At 35.3% G+C, this 21,347-nt stretch overlaps 1 protein-coding gene across 2 annotated transcripts in view; it reads left to right on the top strand.

Moving 5' to 3' along the window:
- The window catches only part of ARID2 (AT-rich interaction domain 2), a 218,639-nt gene that overhangs the window by 750 nt on the left and 196,542 nt on the right, over nucleotides 1-21,347 (top strand). For both annotated transcript variants that reach the window (XM_004384559.3, XM_023738838.1), the window contains exon 3: nucleotides 741-838. In XM_004384559.3, the coding sequence (XP_004384616.1) occupies nucleotides 741-838 (98 nt within the window). The remainder of the gene's footprint in view (nucleotides 1-740; nucleotides 839-21,347) is intronic.

Here is a 21,347-nt window from a genome sequence, read left to right as displayed (position 1 = left end):
GCCCGCCCCGCGCCCGCGCCAGCCCGCTCGCGAGTCAGCTCTGCCGCGGCTGCCGCTCTAGCACAGGCGGAGACACAGAGACACACTGACTCTGAGAGCAGTTTTCGTGCAACTCAAAATTAGCGCGGGCAGGTTTAACATCGATAATCGGCTGCGAAATGATCCCGGCAGCCGGGGGCACAGCCTCGGCCCCGTCGCCCTCGGTTTATACAGCTAACAAAAGAAACCAGGACCTGTCTCCAAATAGCCATCTTAGGCTTCAAGGCTAGGCAGAAGCTGTAGGCCTCAAAAAAGGGCCTATGGAGATGGATAGATCTGGGAGAGGGATCGGAATCGGCCCCGGCCCCGGCCCCCCCAGAACCCGCGGACGTCGCTGTCCGGAACAGTATTGATCCTTTTGAACTTTTTTTTTTTTTTTTAAGTGTAAACGGACCGCGTTGAGATTTAAAAGGGGGCGACAGAGGGACTTGCGATTGGTTATTGTCCGGGCTTCAAAAACAAAACAAACCCACCAAACCACCCCCCCAAACAAAAACAAGTGCTATTAAATACAGGACTCTCGGGTGAAAACACAGTGATTCAAGCATCTCTTGCTTAGTAACTCTTACGGATCGATCCGAAATACCCATTGATGCCTTAGGTATCTACAGATCTCTGTAGAATGGGTGTTTATTTCATAGTTAGGATAGGGTTTTCTTGGATTGTGCACTTTCAGACAAGTGTGCCCGTGTTTTTAACAGGTTTCTGAGAAGAATCAGTGGGGAGAAATTGTGGAAGAGTTCAACTTTCCCAGAAGTTGTTCTAACGCTGCCTTTGCTTTAAAACAGTATTACTTGCGGTGAGTAGTAGTGACTCTTCCACAGTATCTGGAAATAAGGAACTTAATGGGATTTGGGGGAGATTCTTTTTTTACCAAAAAACTTGCACACAATACAGTTGAAATTAATCACCTATTAGTTTCAATTTGAGAAACATTGAATATCAGTAAAAAGTGGGATTGTAGGAAGGTGAAAGTTTTCTCATCCATTTTAGGATTGTTTACATTTTTCATACAAAATCTTTACAGGTGACACCCCTCCCATCTTGGTAAACATTCTTTCGTGACATTGTTATTGATTGCTTGATATCCACGGAGGGGCAGAAAGGTGATGCTTAGTAAAAGAGTTAAGATAGTTAATGAAACTTTGTATCCCTTGGGAAATTTTTTTGTCTTGGAAACTGCTTTACCTTTGTATGACTTTTAGAATTTTTAAAAAATGAAACCTTGTGTGGTACTCTGTCATTGAATAGTTTGTAAATAGAATATTTATATCTTAACATAGTAGTATCTTAGGTGACCACGATTGTTGTTAAAATTATTTTTCATTGATTTTTGAGTGACTTAAAAATGTTTGAGTAGATTATATCTTCAGGAAAATTTGGGATACTTTGAAGTAGAATAGTATGGTTTGGATTTTCTTTCATTCTTTTTTTGACTGCCTATTTGACAAAGTAAATTTCTTACGCAGTTGGTGTGTGGTACAGTTTAGATAATATATTTTGTGATTTAGTAGTTTTATTTTTTTCTTCCAGGAATGTTTTTATATTGCAATTTATTATGAGGTCGTCTTTTATTTTTAATGTTTATTTACCCACAAAGAGTTCTTAGATGGTGGTTGTTATTTAAAACTAAAATAATACTCTTCGTGTTTATTGCTTTTTAATACTGATGTTACAGCATGGCTTTCTTTTTTATAATGTGACTTCTACATAATTCGAGTTTTGCATTTACTGTTGCTCAAAATGCACAGTTATTAAGTGTTATGTTCAGCATTCTGAAATAGGAAATGCAGTAATTGCACAGGTGCACTTTCTATTGGCTAGCTTAGATTGACTTCAGGCTTGAAGTTGAAGAGTTTGTAGAACTTTGTGGAGTAGTTATTGAATTATACAGAAGACTGGAAATATTAAATATGGTTTATTGCCATCTATTTTTTCTGTGATGACATGTGTGTCAGAGTATGTTTTTAAATAAAGGGCTAATTTAGAAGAATAGATTAAAACAAAATTAACCTCCAAAACTCTTGATTGAGCAATGGGGTACAAAGTATAGAATTTTATACTTATGGTGACATCTGCATGCTTGTTTCCATTGTATATTTATAATATTGAGAGGAATAAATAAATGTTCTGTCTTTATGATAGTTTGAACCATTCGTTGATATTTTTAGATTGATTAATTGATCAAAATTTAATCTTTAAAAGATACTGTATGATATATATGGTTAATAAAACCCAAAACCCACTGCTATCGAGTCGATTCCAACTCAGAGCAACCCTATAGGACAGAGTAGAAGTGCACCACAGGGTTTCCAAGGCTGTAAATCTTTACAGAAGCAGACTGCCACATCCTTCTCCCGTGAGAAGCTGGTGAGTTCGAACCACCAACCTTTCGGTTAGCAGCCGAGCCCTTTAACCACTGTGCTACCAGGATTCCTTATATGGTTAATGAGATGTCTATTTTTCAAAGAATTTACATTCATGCCAGCAGGGTTTTAGTATAATCCATTAAATGTGTAAGTTTTTAATTTTTTACAAAAGTTAATCATAAATATTGTTTTTCCTCTTATAATTTTTATCTTGAGATATATCATCCATTGATTATGATTATAGGTACTATTTTTAACTATATAATTTCAAGGTTGTTTACAACTATTTACATTGTCCTCAGATCAGTTTGGGCTTTATGCTCTTACCAGAAGCTACTTTTTGGACTATGTCTAGCTAAACGTGTTTTTCCTCCGTATGTCACTTGCCAGGTTTGTTTTTGTAGGGTTGTAGCTAGGCTAGTAGGAAAAAAGTTGAGGCATTTGTTTTGGAAAATAAAACCATGTGACAATTTGCATGGCTTGTAAAGAAATACAAAGAAATATGCTAGTCAAAAATTGGGTACTACCAACATCGAAAGAATTTTTCCCTAGTGGTATAATACTGTACAGTTAGAGAACATGTATTATGCTGGGTTTTACACCTCCCTCTGAAAACTCTTAACTGGCAGACGGGATGCCAAGCTCTGACAACAATTCTGTTACTTAACCATAGGAGTGCCTTTTCATAGTAAGAAATAGTAATCAAGTGACTTTGTAAGGTACCTATTTGCTTCATCAAATTGAGTATCATAGTTTCTGATGAGCAGATAATGCAGTGTGTTTCATAAGTCACAGGTGGATTAATTTTTTTTAAATGTTAACTGCTTTTTCATTTGACCTATTGTAAGACTGTGATTACTATTAGAATATGTGTTAGTTCCCATTGACTCTGCAAGTCTAATATTGCTCACATCCCCCTGTAATTTTACTGTTGATTGGATGAATGGCTGTTAGCCTAGTGTTTTGTGATATATTGTCATAATATTCCAGACACTTAAATAAGGAATTGCAAACTAATATGCTGGCCATGTATATGTTCTAGCATTTTTATGTTTGTTTTGATGTAAACGTACAAGGTCATTAAACAGAGAGTTGAGTTTAGTGGTCTGCCAAAAGTTAGCTTGGTTGTATGAAAACATAAGTTTACTCATTCATAGATTGTCCTCAAAAATTTCTTCAAGTGTGAAATTAAAAATGCAGATGATTGTTTGTTTTAACATTGGCATTTAATTTAAAAAATGTAAGTGCCAACTGATAAACATGTACTCTATTTAAAAATTGAATATTAGTCATCTATGATGTCTATATACTTTATTTTCATTTAGTTTCTTTCTTGGCATGTATACCTCAATGTTTAGAATATCCCTGTACGTATAAAAGGATAAGGTATAATTTCCCACATTTTGTAGATGGAGAAATAAAAGTGTAAAATAATTAAATGGCTTTAAGGACATTCATTAATTGGACAAAAAAATTGTGTCCAGGACATGTGTTCAGTAATATTTAATAAGTCTATTATGAATTCAGTTTGTTAGTCACAAATAGTTTTAAGAAATTAAAATATGATTAGAAATTACATATGGTTAAATTTATGCCCAAGTATGTCTGTGCCCAGTGTATTCCATATATACTCAGTAGATTTTTTTTTTTTTTCTTCCTGTTTTGGGGCTAAGATAGGGGGACAGTTAATCTTATTTCAGTTTATTTGAAGGTTTGCTCTGAAGATTTAGGGAAATATCTCAAATACTTTTGACTAGTACCAATAGTACAGCTGTAGTCAAGGTTAAATTGATGCTTACATTATAAAGCTTGATGTTTTGGAAAGGAAGTGAAATAAACATTTAAAAATTTATTTTACAAAAAACTATTTATTACTGATGTTCTGGCACTGAAACTTATAGTACTTTTTTTTGTTTGTTTTTAATATACTTGCCTTTAGGTTCAGGAGAAAAGACCTGGCAATCTGCTCGCTTAAAGCTTACAGCCTAGGAAACCCTATGGGGCAGTTCTGCTCTGTCCTGTGGGGTCACTATGAGTCAGAATGATTCGATGGCCCACAGCAACAACAACAACAACCTTTAGGTTGAAGGCAGTGGTGGTTCAGTGGTAGAGTTCTTACCTTCCATGCAGGAGCCCCAGGGTTGATTTCCAGCCTGTGCACCTTAGGTGCAACCAGCTTCTACTCATCTGTCAGTGGAGTTCTGTGTTTTGCTGTGATGCTGTGCATGTTTCAGCAGAGCTTCTAGACTAAGACAGACTAGGATAAAAGGCCTGGCAATCTGCATCCAAAAATTAGCCAGTGAAAACCCTATGTGTCACAGTGGTCTGATCCTGTTGTGCATAGGGCGGATATGAGTGGTGGCGAAGTGGCAGCCTAGACGGCAACAACCTTTAGGGTAGTTAGAAATTTTCTTGTAGAGTTGCCACCCACCATAGTAAATTTTCAGTTGCATTGTGAATTTATTTATTTTTTTCTTAGTGGATTAAAAAAACAAAACAAGACAAAAAGAAAAAAACCCAAATCAGTTGCCTTGGAGTTGATTCTGACTCATGGCAACCCCATGTTTCAGAGTAGAACTGTGCTCCACAGGGTTTTCGATGGCTGTGATCTTTTGGAAGTGAATCAGCAGGCCTTTCTTCAGCAGTGCCTCTGGGTGGATTTGAACTGTCCTTTAATATATACCAATAGAGGGCGTTTACATTAATCAGTTAAATGGATTGAATACACTCATGTGTTCAGTAGTTACTGTCCACCATGTAGATCAGTTATTTTAAGAGAAAGCCTTTTATGAATTACTTGAGGTTAAGTTTCAGAAATTGTTGTAAGTAAATAAATTAAGACATTGAATTTGTGAATTGCTAAACAACTGATAAACACAGATTGCTCTCCTTGTTTAAGAAAGGAAAATAAAAGTACTATGGAGACTAGCAGAACAACTGTATCTGAGTAAATTATTCATATGTATATATTTTAAATTTAATATTATAAACTGTATCCTTTTCTTTTGAACAAAACCTGATTTTCTTGTCTTCTGCTATTCTGTTACATTTTAACGGGCATGCAGACTTGTTGACAGCAGGAATAGAAAGTGGAGAAAGTTTGAAAGACTGATCAAAGCTCAGCTAGGATAGTGCTGTGTCCTAGAAACCACGTTTTGGTGCCAATACAAAACAGCTTAAATTTGCCCCCAAATAGAATTAATTTAATATTAAAATAAATATAACTTTTTCCAAGATAGATAGTTATGAATTTCACTAAGGATACAGACTAAAAACTGTAACTCACGAATCTATTTAAATACTTTTTTATATTTAAATTTTTGACCTTAGCTTTTAACTAAAAATATTTATTTCTGAATAGGAGCACTCCTTTATAATCCTTCCTTTTCTCTGTTGTGGATTCAGTGTTTTCATAGTTGTTTGTGAAATCCACTGTAACTTCTTTGATAGAAAAGTATATCATACCATGGATCTTTTACATTCCCAAATGGAAAGAAGATGGGAAAGGAAGAAAAAACAAAAATTTTAATTCCTTGGAATTTAGATGTGCTAGGTAAATTATTTAGAGTTTTTGTTATTATTTTGTGAAGGCTGCTTATTGGACATTTTCTAGAGTAGTATAGAACTTCCTAAAGTTTAATGGTGAAATGGGTCTTGTCTGATTGACAACTACAGGACATAATGGGACAGGGAGGTGTGAAGTGGGGGAAGATTCTCTCTTTCTCTGTTTCTTTGATTTGCCACCACCATTATCACTACACTTTTTAGTATTCAGGATCAGTTAGAGTAGAAATTTCCAAGTTAGGCTTTATGAAATAACTGGTTTTCCTGAAATGTTAGTATGTTTCCTTGAAAAAAGGCCAGTAGACTTTGAGCAACAAAACTAAACTTGGAATTAGCTGAATGCAGGACTTCTTAGAGACTTTATTTTATTAATATGCATTGTGGATCTCTAGAAAATTTGGGGAAACACTATTATCCGTTCCCCTTGCCACCATCAGAGCACTGTTTGGGAACTCTGAGATAGAAGAAATGAAAGTTAAGGAAGAAATTTTCAAATATGAAAACAATGGGGAAAATGAGATGAGAAGTGATTATATTTTATTTATATCCCACCACCCACCACTGCTGTCGAGTTGATTTTGACTCATAGCAACCCCTAAGGTTTCCAAGGCTGTAAATCTCTACGGAAGCAGACTGCCACGTCTTTCTCCCGCAGAGCTGCTGGTGGTTTCGAATTGCCAACTTTTCAGTTAGCAGTCAATCGTTTTAAGCACCGCGCCACCAGGGCTCCTTTTCTTTACACAGAGGTATGTAGATATAGGTTTAAATAATTTTAAATTGGAGCTGTTATTTGTTATTACCAAAATTATTTTGATAATACTTGTAAAATAGTTGTTCACAGAGGGGACTTTAAAATCATCTCGTGTTCATTGTCAGGAAAGGAAGGTAAACAGTTATTGCAGTCCAAGTGTTAGTAGAAGAATTGAACTTGTAAACTTAGAAGTGATGTTTGTTGGTCCAGAATTGGGGAAAATACCATTGTAGATGCATAACAGTATTTTCCCCCACTCTTTAAACTATAATGTGACACAAGACAAATGGCAAAAATACACAAGAACATGACAAAGATTTTAAGTCTCAGGTAGTGGTTCATTTATTGGCATGATATTCTTTACAGCAGAAGAATTTGCAGTTCATTTCATTGATTCATTTAGTCTGTAGAAGACAGTTCTTTTCATTTAAGATTCTTAATTGGATCAGCAGCTCTTGAAAGGCAAGTAACTCTTTTTCCCCCTGTTGCCCATAATTCTTACGAGGTGCTTCTATTTTTAACAGAGTATTTGTATTTAAAATTTTGTTTTTTAAATTTGTCTAAAAGTCTTTCTAGAGAATTGTGGTAGAATCATTTATCAAATTGTTTTGTAGAATAGCTTTTGCTTTTGTTGAAATGGGATGATAGTCCTGCTAAAAATTTGTGTTCTGTCAGTTCTATGACTTTAAAAACTGTGAAGTCATATCATGAATTTTGGTGTTAGGGAAAAGCTGTTTGGTCTAAGGACCAGACTTACTGGAGTTAAGAAAAAATGGAGATGTTTAGAATTAAAGATTATTTTACAGATTGAAATTATAATTTTTATGAAAAGCAAAAATATTGGCTTTTAAACTTAAAACAAATATAAATAACATGATTAGTTCAGTTATCTATAGTAGTGGTAAGAGGTAGTGAAATAGGTGGGTTGATTCTGTTTATTCCAAAGTGGACAAAAATGCATGTGTATACAGCAGTGATCAGTATTAATTATCATAAAAATTTCTTTATGCATTCACTTAGGAAATAAAACTTTTAGGGGACCTAGAATAAAGACATGGTTTAGAGCAAATTGTAACTCAGTAGCATAGTTTGCTAGTAGCTGCCATAGATACTACAGGTGGGTGGCTTTAAAGAACAGCAATTTATTTTCTCACAGTTCAGAAGGCTAGAAGTCTGAATTTAGGGAGTGGCCTTAGGGGGAGGTTCTCGTCTATTTCAGCTTATAGTAACTTCCAGCAATCCTTGGCAATTCTTTGCTTGTATATGATCCTCACATGGTGTCTTTCTTCCCCGTGTATGTCTCTGGTCTATTTTGCTTTTATAAGTCACATGTGATTAGGTTTAGGACCCACCCTACACTGGTATGGCTTCGTTCTCATAACAGAAGAAAAACCTTGTTTCCAAACAGGATCATAGCCACAGGTATAAGGCCAGATATTCAACACATATTTTGGGGACACAGTTCAATCCATAACAGTAGCATTCTAGTTTTCTGTGAATTTCATTAAGTTCTCCAAGAATTGTTTTTAAAATAGAGTCAAACATCTATTTTTCTGTTTCAAAACAGTTAAAAGAAATTTCACTTGTGCTTGGATATTTTTGCATATTCATTATGTTGTAAATTGAGGGTTGATTCATTTTGATAAGATATATACCCTGTTGGCTAAGTATATTGCAGTAACCTACTGCTGGAACTGAAATTTCTTGGTAATATGTAGGAGTAGCTATCGTATTCTGAATTGTTGCCCAAAAATGATAGATCCATAGTTCCATTAATACCTAAGTCAATGTTTGCAGGGTTCCACTCGTCTTTCCAAAGTAGAATTTTGTGGTGGGACTATAGGAAGAACCTGTTGTTTTTGTTGTTTTGGGTATTTTATCTCATTAGTCTCCTAATAATTTCCTTTTCTTTTTCCCACCATGTCATTGGTTTGTTGAAGTAAAGGGTCATTTGTCCATTAGAATGTGTCACATTCTGGATTTGGTTGATTGCTTCCTTGAAATGGACTCATGGGCAACTAACAACAGCAACAACAGTGTCTGTCAATTAAGTCGTTCCTCTATGCCTTGTACTTCCTTAAAAGTGATAGTTAGATCTAAACGTTGATAACTTTCAGGTTCAATTTTTTTAGGCGTACTTAATTGGTAGTGCTGTGCTTTTCATTGTATCATGAGGCATATAAAGTCTAGTTGTTCCCTTTTTGTGATGCTTAGATTGATCAGTGGTTTCAGGTATTAATAGTCTGAAATTTTGTATTTTTAAAAACAGTATCCAGGTAATTCTTAAGTACACTGAAGTTTGAGAACAGCTGATCTAAGTATTGTAATGAAACCAATTTAGTTGCTGATATAACTGGTTTAACTTGGCATCAACGTGTTGGCCAGGACTGCATCTAGAACAAAACCTTTATGTGACATCTGGTCTAGGGGCACCTGCTCAAGCTGCACCTGTCACCTCTAAGCAGAGCCTGGGCACACCCTAGACTTTGTCTGCGGGCCTCAGGGAAAATAACAAGGGCTCCACTTCAGTTAAAGAAAAAACAAGTGGTAAATGAACTGACAATTCTAACTCATCCTAACTATATTCATGTAATTTGGTTTAAAAAATTAATTTAAAATAAGTTTTTCTTCAGTTATTCCTAATTAGAGAATTTTTTAAAAAATATTTACGTTTTTTTCTGTGTAGGATTTTATAATATTCTTCCCCACCAGAATACCATTTGTTTTATTGAAATATTGAATGCTTCTTCTACTTATGAGGAGTTTTTGTATCCCATTAATGCTTAGGGAAGTTAACTTGTGTAATTTTTTTTTAAAGATTACAAGACTAAAAATAGCTTGTTTTGTTTAATGCACTTTACCTTCTTTTTCTAGAGCACTTTCATATGTAGGATTTTATTTTTATTATTTCAAATTTTAGAACTAATTTCGGTTATTTAATTTTAGAAAAAATAAATCTTAGAAAAAAATTATTTATACCAGTCAAACTTTTTTCTTTCTGGGCATATGGGCTACTTCTTTAAAAAAGATAGGCTGTAGGTTTTATCCAATTCCTAATCTTAAGTGTCAGCCATAATTGCCAGTCAGGAAAGTATATTTTACATATTTTCAAATTGCGTATTCCCACCTCCACCTCTCTGTTTCCCCCCTTGGTGATAAATCTGCTTTACATTTTATAAAGCCTTGTCTTAAACATAATCTCCATTCTCCATAGTTGCTAAGTGACTTCACGTATATTCCGTGTTCCAGGTATGTTTAGCTTTTGTTTCTATCAGTAAGTGATTTTTTTTCATTACCATATAATGAGGCTAAAGTATAATGTTGCTTTTTGTGAAGCAGAATTGGAATAAGACTGTATAATAATCTGTTGTTTGGATATACATCTTTTCACAAAATACAGCAAGTATCTATAATTCTGGTCTTGCTTTCTGAGTTGTTACTGTTGTACTTGGTAAATTCTTACAGTGTCCAGTGGTCAGTTGCTGTGTGTACAAAGATGTTTATTATATCTTTATATCATAAACATATTTCATGATGAAGTATTTTAGGATAAAATTTTACTTCTGTCCCTCTCTTAACCCAGTGAGCAATTTTAAATGAATGAAATGTCAGTATAAACATACATGAACTCAGAATATTCTTTTGTTAAATTGGGGCAAACAGGAGACTTGAAGTAAGGGCCCTATGCAGAAAATACCTAACTTGTAGTACTTTAGAGATGGGCTGAGTTTTATATTGTTGGTAATACTGCTCAGGTTCATCACACTTTCCATTAATGGTTCGTAGATAAAGTGAATTTTCAATTTACTTGAACTCAGACCAGACCACTTAGCACTTCATAAACAGTGGTTAGAACCTTAGCAGGCTGTACCTCCAAATAGGTGGTCTCTCAAGAGTATTTAAGTGCTGGTTTGGTATAATCTTTTTTTAGTTTACACCATTAAAAAGTCACACTTCTGAATTTCTGAGTAGTTTTTCCAGGAAGCCTCACATTGCCAATGTATTAATTCATGTAGTAAAAAATCTGGATGATTTTGGGAAAACCTAGTTTAGAGAGAGCTGATGATCTGTTTAGTCATCTAGTGCTGCTACAACAGAAATACCACAAGTGGATGGCTTTAACAAAGAAAAATTTATTCACAGTAAAGTAGGCTAAAAGTCCAAATTCAGGGCATCAGCTCCAGGGGAAGGCTTTCTCTCTCTGTCAGCTTTCTCATCAGTGTTCCCCTGGAGTAGGAGCTTCTCCATGCAGGGACCCCAGGTCCAAAGGATGTGCTCTGCTCCTGGTACTGCTTTCTTGGTGGTATGAGGTCCCCCTGTCTCTGCTCACTTCTCTCTTTTATATCTCAAGAGATTGCCTCAGGACACAATCCAATCTTGCAGATTGAGTCCTGCCTTACTAACACAACTGCCACCCATCCTCCCTCATTAACATCATAGAGGCAGGATTTACAACATACAGGAAAATCACACAATACCAGGAATCATGGCCCAGGCAAACTGATACACACATTTGGGGGGGGGGGCATAATTCAAACCATGACATGATCCTATCATGTTTTCTTTTCTTGCCATATTTTCCTCTTTAAAAATTGTTAAATTTTTTTTGCCTATCTATCTACTTAATATATATATCTTATTCAAATTTTGCCAGTTGTCTCAAAAATATCTTTTATGGCAGTCTTACACCATCTCCCACAATAGAATCACGGATCTTATACTGCAACTTAGTTGTCATATCTCTAGTTCTTCAGCCTTTCTCTATCTTCCATGGCATTACCTGTTTTGAACAGTGTATGCGAAATGTAGTATAGAATTTGGATTTGTCTGATATTTTTTCAGTATTAGATTTGGGGTAGGCAGTTTTGACAGGTGCATGATGTCACTTTGTCCCATTATTGCTGATGTTAACTTTGGTTAATTTAAGATGGTATCCTCCAGGTTTCTCCCCTGTAAAGTTATTACTATTTTCTCATTGTAATTAATAAATAACCTGTGGGGACATACTTCGAGACTGTAAATATCTTGTTCACCATCAGACTTTTACCCAGTAGTTTTAATGTCCATTAATGGTTTTTGCCTGAATCAGTTATTACTATGATGGGTATAAGATGCTTATTTTTTAACTCTGTAATTCCTTTTCCATTTATTAGTTGGCAATCTGTGGTAAGAAAAATATTTTTATTCTTGTTTATTTACTTATTAGATTTTTATTTTATACAGTGGGTTAAAATCACTGTTACGCATTTTGCTATTCAGGTTGTCCCAAATTTGACCAATGGCAGCCCTTGCCAGCTCTTGTGTTCTTTTAACATATTCCCATCATTTTTGAGCTCTTCCTACTTTCTACACAATAAGATCTCCAGGATCAACTTATATTTTGCTTACCCAACTCTAGTATCAGCTGTTTTTCCAAGGAGTCTTGATTCCTTTTAGTGTGGAGTGGTATTTAGAAACCAAGATCTGCTTAGTAAGTGTGCTCATTGCCACTGGGATATCTTTGCTTCTAGGCTCTTTCAAGTTTTGAAGTTAGGAAATATATATAAATATATATTTATATATAAATATATAAAAATATGTATTTTGAAAATCACGAGACTATACCGACACCTCTAATTACAGTCCACACCATAGTTTCTTCCTCATTTCTTCCACTCCATGCGTCTCCCTTCTCCCCACAGTGAGAACTGTAGGTCCCAGCAACAGTATATTAACTCATCTTCTCAGTTCTACAGTATGCATAGAATAGCATGTATACCACTATAAACAATAAACCTACCAAGTAGAGTTAAAGATTTGTTTGCAGTTCTTTTTGTGTTTAGACTGAGGATATAAAGTATTGTGTTCAGAATTCACCATGCTTGGATTCATTTTTTTTTTCTGGGTACTTGTTACTTGTTTGAATACAAGCATACCTCGGAGATATCGCCGGTTCGGTTCCAGACCACTGCAATAAAGCAAATACTGCAATAAAGCGAGTCACAAGAACTTTTTGGTTTCCCAGTGCATGTAAAAGTTATTTTTACCCAAATTTAGTCTGTTAAGTGTGCAGTAGCATTATGTCTAAAAAAAAAACAAAAAACATATATACCTTGATTAAAAAATACTTTACTGCTAAAAAAGGCTGATTATCATCTGAGTCTTCAGCAAGTCATAATCTTTTTGCTGGTGAAGGGTCTTGCCTTGATGTTGATGGCTGCTGACCAGTCAGGGTAGTGGTTGCTGAAGGTTGGGGTGGCTGTGACAGTTTCTTAAAATAAGGCAACAGTGAAGTTTGCTGCATCGATTGACTCTTTTCCTTTCATGGACGATTTCTCTGTAGCATGCGATGCTGTTTGATAGCATTTTACCCACAGTAGAACTTCTTTCAGAATTGGAGTCAGTCCTCTCAAATCCTGCTGCTGCTTTATCAACTAAGTTTATGTAATATTCTACATTCTTTGTTGTCATTTCAATAATGTTCACGGCATCTTCACCAGGAACAGATTCTGTCTCAAGAAACCACTTTCTTTACTCATCCATAAGAAGCAGCTCCTCATCCATTAAAGTTTTATCATGAGATTGCAGCAATTCAGCCACATCTTCAGGCTCTACTTCTAATTCTAGTTCTCTTGCTATTTCCACATCTGCAGTTACTTCTACCACTGAAGTCTTGAACCACTTAAAGTCATCCGTGAGGGTTGGAATCAACTTCTTCCAAATTCCTGTTAATGTTGATATTTTGACCTCCTCCCATGAATCACAAATGCTGTAGTGGCATCTAGAATGGTGAATCCTTTCCAGAAAGTTGTCAGTTTACTTTGCCCAGATCCATCAGAGGAATCACTATCTATGGCAGCTGTAGCCTTATGAAACGTATTTCTTAAATAATAAGACTTGAAAATTGAAATTACTCCTTGATCCACTGGCTACAGAATGAATATTGTGTTAGTATGCATCAAAACAACATTAATCTCATTGTACGTCTCCATCAGAGCTCTTGGGTGACCAGGTACATTTGTCAGTGAGCAGTAATATTTTGAAAGGAATCTTTTTTTTTGAGCAGTAGGACTCAACAGTGGGCTTAAAATATTCGGTAAACCATGTTGTAAACAGATGTGCTGTCATCCAGCCTTTGTTGTTCCATTTGTAGAGCACAGGCAGAGTAGATTTAGCATAATTCTTAAGGGCCCTGGGAATTTTCGGAATGGTAAATGATCACTGGCTTCAGCTTAAAGTCACCAACTGCATTAGTCCCTAACAAGAGTCAGCCTGTCCTTTGAAGCTTTGAAGCCAGGCATTGACTTCTCTCTAGCTATGAAAGTCCTAGGTGGCATCTTCTTTCAATATAAGGCTGTTTCATCTGCACTGAAAATCTGTTGTTTAGTGTAGCCACCTTCATCAGTTACCTTAGCTAGATCTTCTGGATAACTTGCTGCAGTTTTTCTACATCAGCACTTGCTGCTTCACCTTGCACTTTTATGTTATGAAGATGGCTTCTTTCCTTAAACCTCCTGAACCAACCTCTGCTAACTTCAAACTTTTCTTCTGCAACTTCCTCACCTTTCCCAGCCTTCATAGAATTGAAGATATTAAGGCCTTCCTCTGGATTAGGCTTTGGCTTAAGGGAATGTTATGGCTAGTTTGATCTTTTATCCAGACCACTAAAACTTCCTCCATATTAGCAATAAAGCTGTTCCGCTTCTTATAATTCGCATGTTCACTGGATTAGCACTTTTGATTTCCTTCAAGAACTTTTCCTTTGCATTCACGACTTTGCTAACTGTTTGGTGCAAGAGGCCTAGCTTTTGGCCTGTCTGGGCTTTCAACATGCCTTCCTCACTAAGCTTAATCATTTCTAGTTTTTGATTTAAAGTGAACACATAGAAACCACTGTAGAGTTATTAACTGGCCTAATTTCAATATTGTTGGGAAAAAAGATGCCCAAGGATAGGGAGAGAGATGAGGAAACGGCCGGTAGGTGGTGGAGCAGTCAGAACACATATGACATTTATCTGTTAGATTCGCTGTCTTATGTGGTTATGGTTCATGGTGCCCCCAAACAGTTACAATAGTCACATCAAAGATCACTGATCACAGATCACCATAATAGATATAATAATAATTGGAAAAGTCTGAAATATTACAAGAATTACCAAAATGTGACACAGAGTTGCAAAGTGCCATGCTGTTGGAAAAATCACGCCCGTAGACTTGCTCAGTGCAGGGTTGCCACAAACCTTCAATTTGTAAAGAACAGTATCTGCAAAACACAGTAAAGCAAAGCACAATAAAATGAGGTATGCCTGTACAGTAAGCGTCATATTTTTTATTTGTATTCATTTTTGTTATTTTCTGTCATCCTTGTTCGTTTAATTTTATTTATGAATATGTAAAATAATAAGATTCTAAAAAAAGATATACTTGGGAGTCACTCACTTCCCTGTCTTTTCCACCCCATTCCCATCCATGCTCTGTTGGAAACCAGTTTTCTTAGTTTCTGGTTATTCTTCCTGTATTTCTTTTTGTAAAAATTACCAAATGTGTATATATATGTATTTTTTTCTTCCACTTCTTACATTGAAGAAAGCATACTTTTTTTGTACTTTGCCTTTTTTCAGTTAACTGTGTGTCTTGAAAAAAACAAAAAAACCCAAACCCTTTGCTTTTGAGTCGATTCTGACTCATAGCGACCCTACAGGACAGAGTAGAACTGCTCCATAGGGTGTCCAAGGAGCAGCTGGTGGATTAGAACTGCAGACCTCGTGGTTAGCAGCTGAGGTCTTAATCACTGTGCCACCAGGGCTCCACTGTATCTTGAAAATCACTTTAAATTAGTTTATATAGAGATCGTTCTCATTCTTTTTTTATATCTGCCTAGTATTCTATTGTGTGGATGTATCCTAGTTTATTCAACCAGCCCCCTATATGATGGCACTTAGGTTATTTCCAATATTTTACAGTTGCAAATAATGTCATAATCAGTAATTTTATGTAAATCTAATTAACCTTACACAAACCTATTTCAAATTGTTGAAGATGTCTCTTCAGAGTAAATTACTAAAGTGGAGGTTTACCCAACTGTCAGAGAATAAATGTATATGTAGTTTTGTTAAATAGTGCCAGCTTCTCCTTTGTATGGGGGAGCCATTTTGTTTTCTCACCAGCACTGTATGAAAATGCCTGTTCCCCACATAGCCTTGCTGCGTGTTGTCAAGCTTTTTAATAAAGTTTTACCAACTGAAGGGTGAGAAATGGTAGCTCACTATTATTTAATTATTGAGGCTTTATAGCATGTTTTAATATTTGGTAGCATCATTCTGATTGTTCTTTTTTTAACAGGGTTTTTTCTTGAGTATTCTTTTATGTTTGCTTTTCCATATGCACTTTAGTGTCAGTTTGTTTTATTTCCAGAAAAGAAGCTTGTTGTCTTTTTATGGAGATTGTTTTAAGTTTAAGTTTGTAAATTACTTGTAAGAGAACTGACATCTTGATACTGAGTTGTCCTATCTGAGAACACGGGATGTTTTTCATTTGTTCAAATCACTTTGTGTCTCTCAAGAGTCTAAAATTTTCTTTATATAAATTTTGAACATTTCTTGTTAAGTTTATTATTAATTATATTATCTTTTTTGTTGCTATTACAAATGTGGACCCCTGGTGGCGCAGTGGTTAAGAGCTCGACTGCTAACCAAAAGGTCAGCAGTTTGGATCTCGAGGGCAACAGAATTTTTATTACAAAAGTGGTTTTCTCTTCTGTTGAGTCTTCTAATTGGTTATTTGTTTATATGATAGCTGTTGATTTATTTTATATTTATGTTTTGCTGCCTTACTCAATTATTTTAGTACTTGTATTAGTTTTATCTTTTAAAATTAGCCAGATACACTATACTAGCTTATCATCTGCAAATAACAAGTTTTACCTCTATTCTAATTTTTATGCTTCTGATTATTTTCTTTTGTCTAATTGCATTGGCCAATATCTCTTATTATTCTCTTTTGTCCATTTGTATTGACCAGTTCCTCTGTACAGTACCTCCATATAAGGAAAGATGGGGGATGGGAGAGGAGACATCCTTTCCTCGACTTGACAGTGACTTTAGTTTTATGCCTCTATCATTTTCTCATTGAGTAAGATACTGCCTGCTATGTTTTCTTAATGCAATATCTTAACTCCCTATATGTTTTACTAACTTTAATTATAATAGTTCTGTGGTGCATGAGAGTATTCCTATGTCCCTTTATTGAATAAGCAATGTTGTCAGACTTAGGAGTCAGATTTAGTTATGTCCTTCTTATGTTTTATCTATTAGAGTTTGGTTCTTTTTTTTTTAGTCTGTAGATACTTCCTTATTATCCTAACTGAAAGAGGGGAGCTAATACTGAATTTAAAATTTTTAAAGATCCTTTTTGGGGCATATATATTTGAATGTGAATGTTTCTCATGTTCTAGGAATTTAACATATAAATAAAAATCAGCCACAATGATAAATGGTAACTCTGGAAGAAGATTACCTTTCCTGTCCCGTCTGTCTGCTGGGAACTCTTTTACTATTTCATTCTTTGCCAGCTATTGCATCACTTGTTATACAAAAACAAGGTAATAATTTAAATCATTACCTGATTTTAATATTATTAAGACAAATGCAAACCATGATTTAAATCATTCCTTGAATTTTATATTCTCAAAGTGAGAGGTAGTTGTGTTAGCTTAAAAGTCTTCTTTATAGATTTTCTACCCTGTGGAGGAGAAAAACAAATTCATACTTTAGTCACAGTCAGAAATCTTACATGCTTGTTTGATTGAATCCATTCAAATCCATCACTGCTGAATCAAATATGTTATGGTTTTACATTGTATATTTGATCCTCAGAATTAGACATTATTTGAGTATTAAAAAATCTTGATAGCTTGAAAGTTGTCTTGGAACATCCTTCTTTTTATGACCAAAACCAAACCAGTTGGCCGTGGAGTCAGTTCAAACTCATGGTGACCCATGTGTGTTAGGGTAGAACTGTGCATAGGGTTTTCAGTGGCTGTGACCTTTCCAAAGTAGATCACCAGGCCTTTCTTCCAAGAAGCCTCTGGATGGATTCAAACCATCAACCTTTTGGTTAGTAGCCAAGTGCTTAACTGTTTGCGCTGTTATCCTGAAAATTTAGATTTCTAAAGATGGGAGTGAAAATTATGCAGTTAGCTGCAATTGGATATGGTTACTAAATAAATTAATTCATACCATCATCATTCTTATAACTAGAAGGGATTTTAAGAAAGTGGTCCAGCTGCCTGCTTTCTAGTAGGCTAGGTATTATGTTACTAAAAAGGCAACTCAGGCCTGCATAAAGTTAATCGACTTGCCTGAGATCACTGTCACTGAGTGATGGAAAGGAAAAGTAGAAGCCAATTCAGAGCTGCCTTTATTACATTAGCCGTTCGATTCTGTTTTAAAAGGAATACATTTAGAAGATTGTCAGAGATTTTTTAGCTACTTTAAAATGTGACCTTCACTTTTGTGTTGAAATGATTCTACTGACTTATACCACCTGTGAGGCATAGGTATTAAATTGTTGGCCAGTAGAGGTGATAAATTTGCATTTGGTTTATTATTTGTATCCATAGTTTTATCTCTTTCCGATTTTTATCCAAAGGATTGTGTTTAGAAGACAAGTGAGTGTGATTGGAGAACCTGCTGAGAAACATATAATAATCACTGGGGGAAAATCAGTTTTACTACAGATATTCCTTTTTTAAATACTTTGCTTTGAAAACTTAAAATTTACATATTTGATAAAGCTGGCCACTAGTTAGTTTTTTTGTTTCTTTTTTTAATAATCCAGAGATACTAATTTAAAGCTTTCAGTCTGGTACATTATTTTTTAGATGGAGACCTCTACTGGAAGTATGAGGCAATAGATGGATTCTGTTGTACATTATAAAATATCAAGACAAAGAGACAGTAGGGAGATTAATTTGAAGAACAACATATGTAAAGTACCCTAGTGTCTTTTTAAAAAGACTCCTTCTTATGATACTTTAAATAATAGTGTACTTTTGGTTTATGATATAATATTAAGTTTTTAAAAAGCCGGTGTCTTAGTGACCTAGTGCTGCTATAACAGAAATGCAAGTGATTGGCTTTAACAAATTTATTTTCTCACAGTAGGAGGCCTAGAAGTCTGAATTCAGAGTGCTGGGCCTTTAGGGAAGGGCTTTCTGTGTCTGCTCTGGAGGAAGGCCCTTGTCACTTCAGCTTCTGTTCTCCATGTGTCTTGGCATCTGTCTTACCCTGGCTCTGCTTACTTCTCTCTTGCTTGTTTAATCTCTTTTATATTTTAAAAGAGATTGACTCAAGATACATCCTACACTAATCCTTCCTCATTAGTATAACAAAGTCAACCCATTCCCAAATGGGATTATAACCACAGGTATAGACGTTAGAAATTACAGCATGTATTTTTGGGGGACACAATTCAATCCATAACAGCAGAGTACCAAGTTTTGGTCTTTTTTTAAGCTAACTAGCATTTATTGAATTTGCCATGTGCCAAACACTGTATTTAGTGGTTTACATTAACTTATTTCTTCTTCACACCTGCCTATGACATCTTGTTGTTAGGTGCCCTTGAGTCGATTCTGACTCATAATGACCCTGTTTACAACAGAACAAAACACTGCCCAGTCCTGTGCCATCCATTACAATCGTTATGCTTGAGCCTATTGGATATGGCGTACATACTGTTATTATCCCCATGTTATAGATGAGAAAACAGATAAAAGATTTTTAAGAACTTTGCCCAGGGTCATAGAGCTAGTAAATTCAGGAGCTAGTATTTGAACCTGGGCCATCTGACTCCAGAAAAGGCATGCTATACTGTCTTCAGAGCCCTGGTGGCGCAGTAGTTAAGAGCTCGGCTGCTAACCACCAAGGTCTGCAGTTTGAATCCGCCAGCTGCTCCTTGGAAACCCTGTGGGGCAGTTCTACTCTGTCCTGTAGGGTCACTATGAGTCAGAATTGACTTGACAGCAATGAGTTTTTTTGGTATACTGTCTTCACCCAAGTGTACATGATTACAACTTTATAAAAAAAAATTATGTGAAGACAAGGACTTGAAGGGAATAAACAAAACATGAATATGATTGGGTTAGTTGTGGGATTGCGGGTTTTTGTTTTAAAAATCCTTTTATGTTGTCTGGTTTTTTTTGGTAATTTGTGTGCTGCAGTACAGTTTACAGTATAGATTATTTCTGCAAATATTCGTTTTATTGAATTTTCACAAGATTTCTACATGATAAGTACTATCCTGTTTTATAGGTGAGGAAAAAAGCCTTTAAGTACCATTGCTAATAAGTAATGGTGTCAGGTTTAGTGCTTAGTTTGCAAACTATAATTCCCTGCTCTTATTTTGCTATTAAACAATAAAGTCTTGAGGGCAAAGACTTTTTGTTTTTTTAATGTTTATATACTTCTTGAAGCCCCTAATTCAACATCTGATATGTTGTAGTTGGTCTGAGTCAGGATTGTCTGCCACTGCAGTTTCTTATGAACTTCAGGTGGGCATGTTGGGCCTCTCAGCAAATGGGGAATCTAATTTGGGAAATGCTGATAGAGTTGAAAAATTGTAAAAGATAGTCTTAGAATTAGTAGTATAGCATTCCACTGATCTGGCCCTAAACTTATCCTTTTCTTGTGTGGTTTTATGAAACAAGCACCAAGAGGCAGTTCTGGTTGTATAGTATAAATTAACATTGTGATAAATGTGGCATTTTATGCAATTTATATAGCACTTAAACAAAAAAAAAAATCTAGTAAGGTTAAATAGTCACTGATAACTCCCCATCTCTCTTTACATAATCTACAACAAAGAATAGAATCTTGCCTAGGACAAGATTTGACCCATACTAATGTTGATTTTGTTTTAAACTGGTATGTGAAGAATTCAAGATTTTTACAAGTAACTACTTTTTCTTGAAAAAATGGATACTAGAAATGATGTCATAAATCAGCGAGGCATTTTGGAAGTTAGGAATGTTCATTATCATCGTAATAGCAAACATTTATTGAACATTTATTATTTACTAGGCACTGTACTTAACCTACATTATTCTAATCTTTGAAACCATCCTATAAGATTGATACCATCATCACTGTTTTATACATGAGGAAACTAAGATTTGGGGAGGCTGAGTAATTTGCACAGGGTCACACAACTATAAAGTTACGGGGTTGGAATTTGATTCAGGTCTTCTGCCTTCAGAGTCCAAGCTTTTAACCGCTATGCACAATAATGCCGTTTATTCATTCTTTCATTCATTGAATAAAGATTGATCACTGTTGTATGCTAGACACTGTTCTATGCTCTGGACATATATCAGTGATGAAAAATAGAAAAATCTCTTCCCTTTGGAGCTAGGGAAAGGAGACAGGTAGTGAACAAGTAAAACAGAATATATTTAGATAATAAGTGCAAGGAGAAAAAAAAAGCCAGTAAAAGATCAATTTGGTGTGTTGAAGTCTCCTACTATTATTGTGGAACTAATCAATTTTTCTTTTCAGTGTTGTTAGAGTTTGTTTTATGTATTTTGGAGCCCTGTCATTGGGTGCGTAGATGTTTATTATGGTTATGTCTTCATGATGGATCATCCC

This window comes from Trichechus manatus, unplaced genomic scaffold (genome assembly GCF_000243295.1).
Source record: "Trichechus manatus latirostris isolate Lorelei unplaced genomic scaffold, TriManLat1.0 scaffold00123, whole genome shotgun sequence".
Classification (NCBI taxonomy): domain Eukaryota; kingdom Metazoa; phylum Chordata; class Mammalia; order Sirenia; family Trichechidae; genus Trichechus; species Trichechus manatus.
The sequence above is the reverse complement of the archived record's forward strand: the minus strand, read 5'-3'. Positions and strand labels throughout refer to the sequence as shown.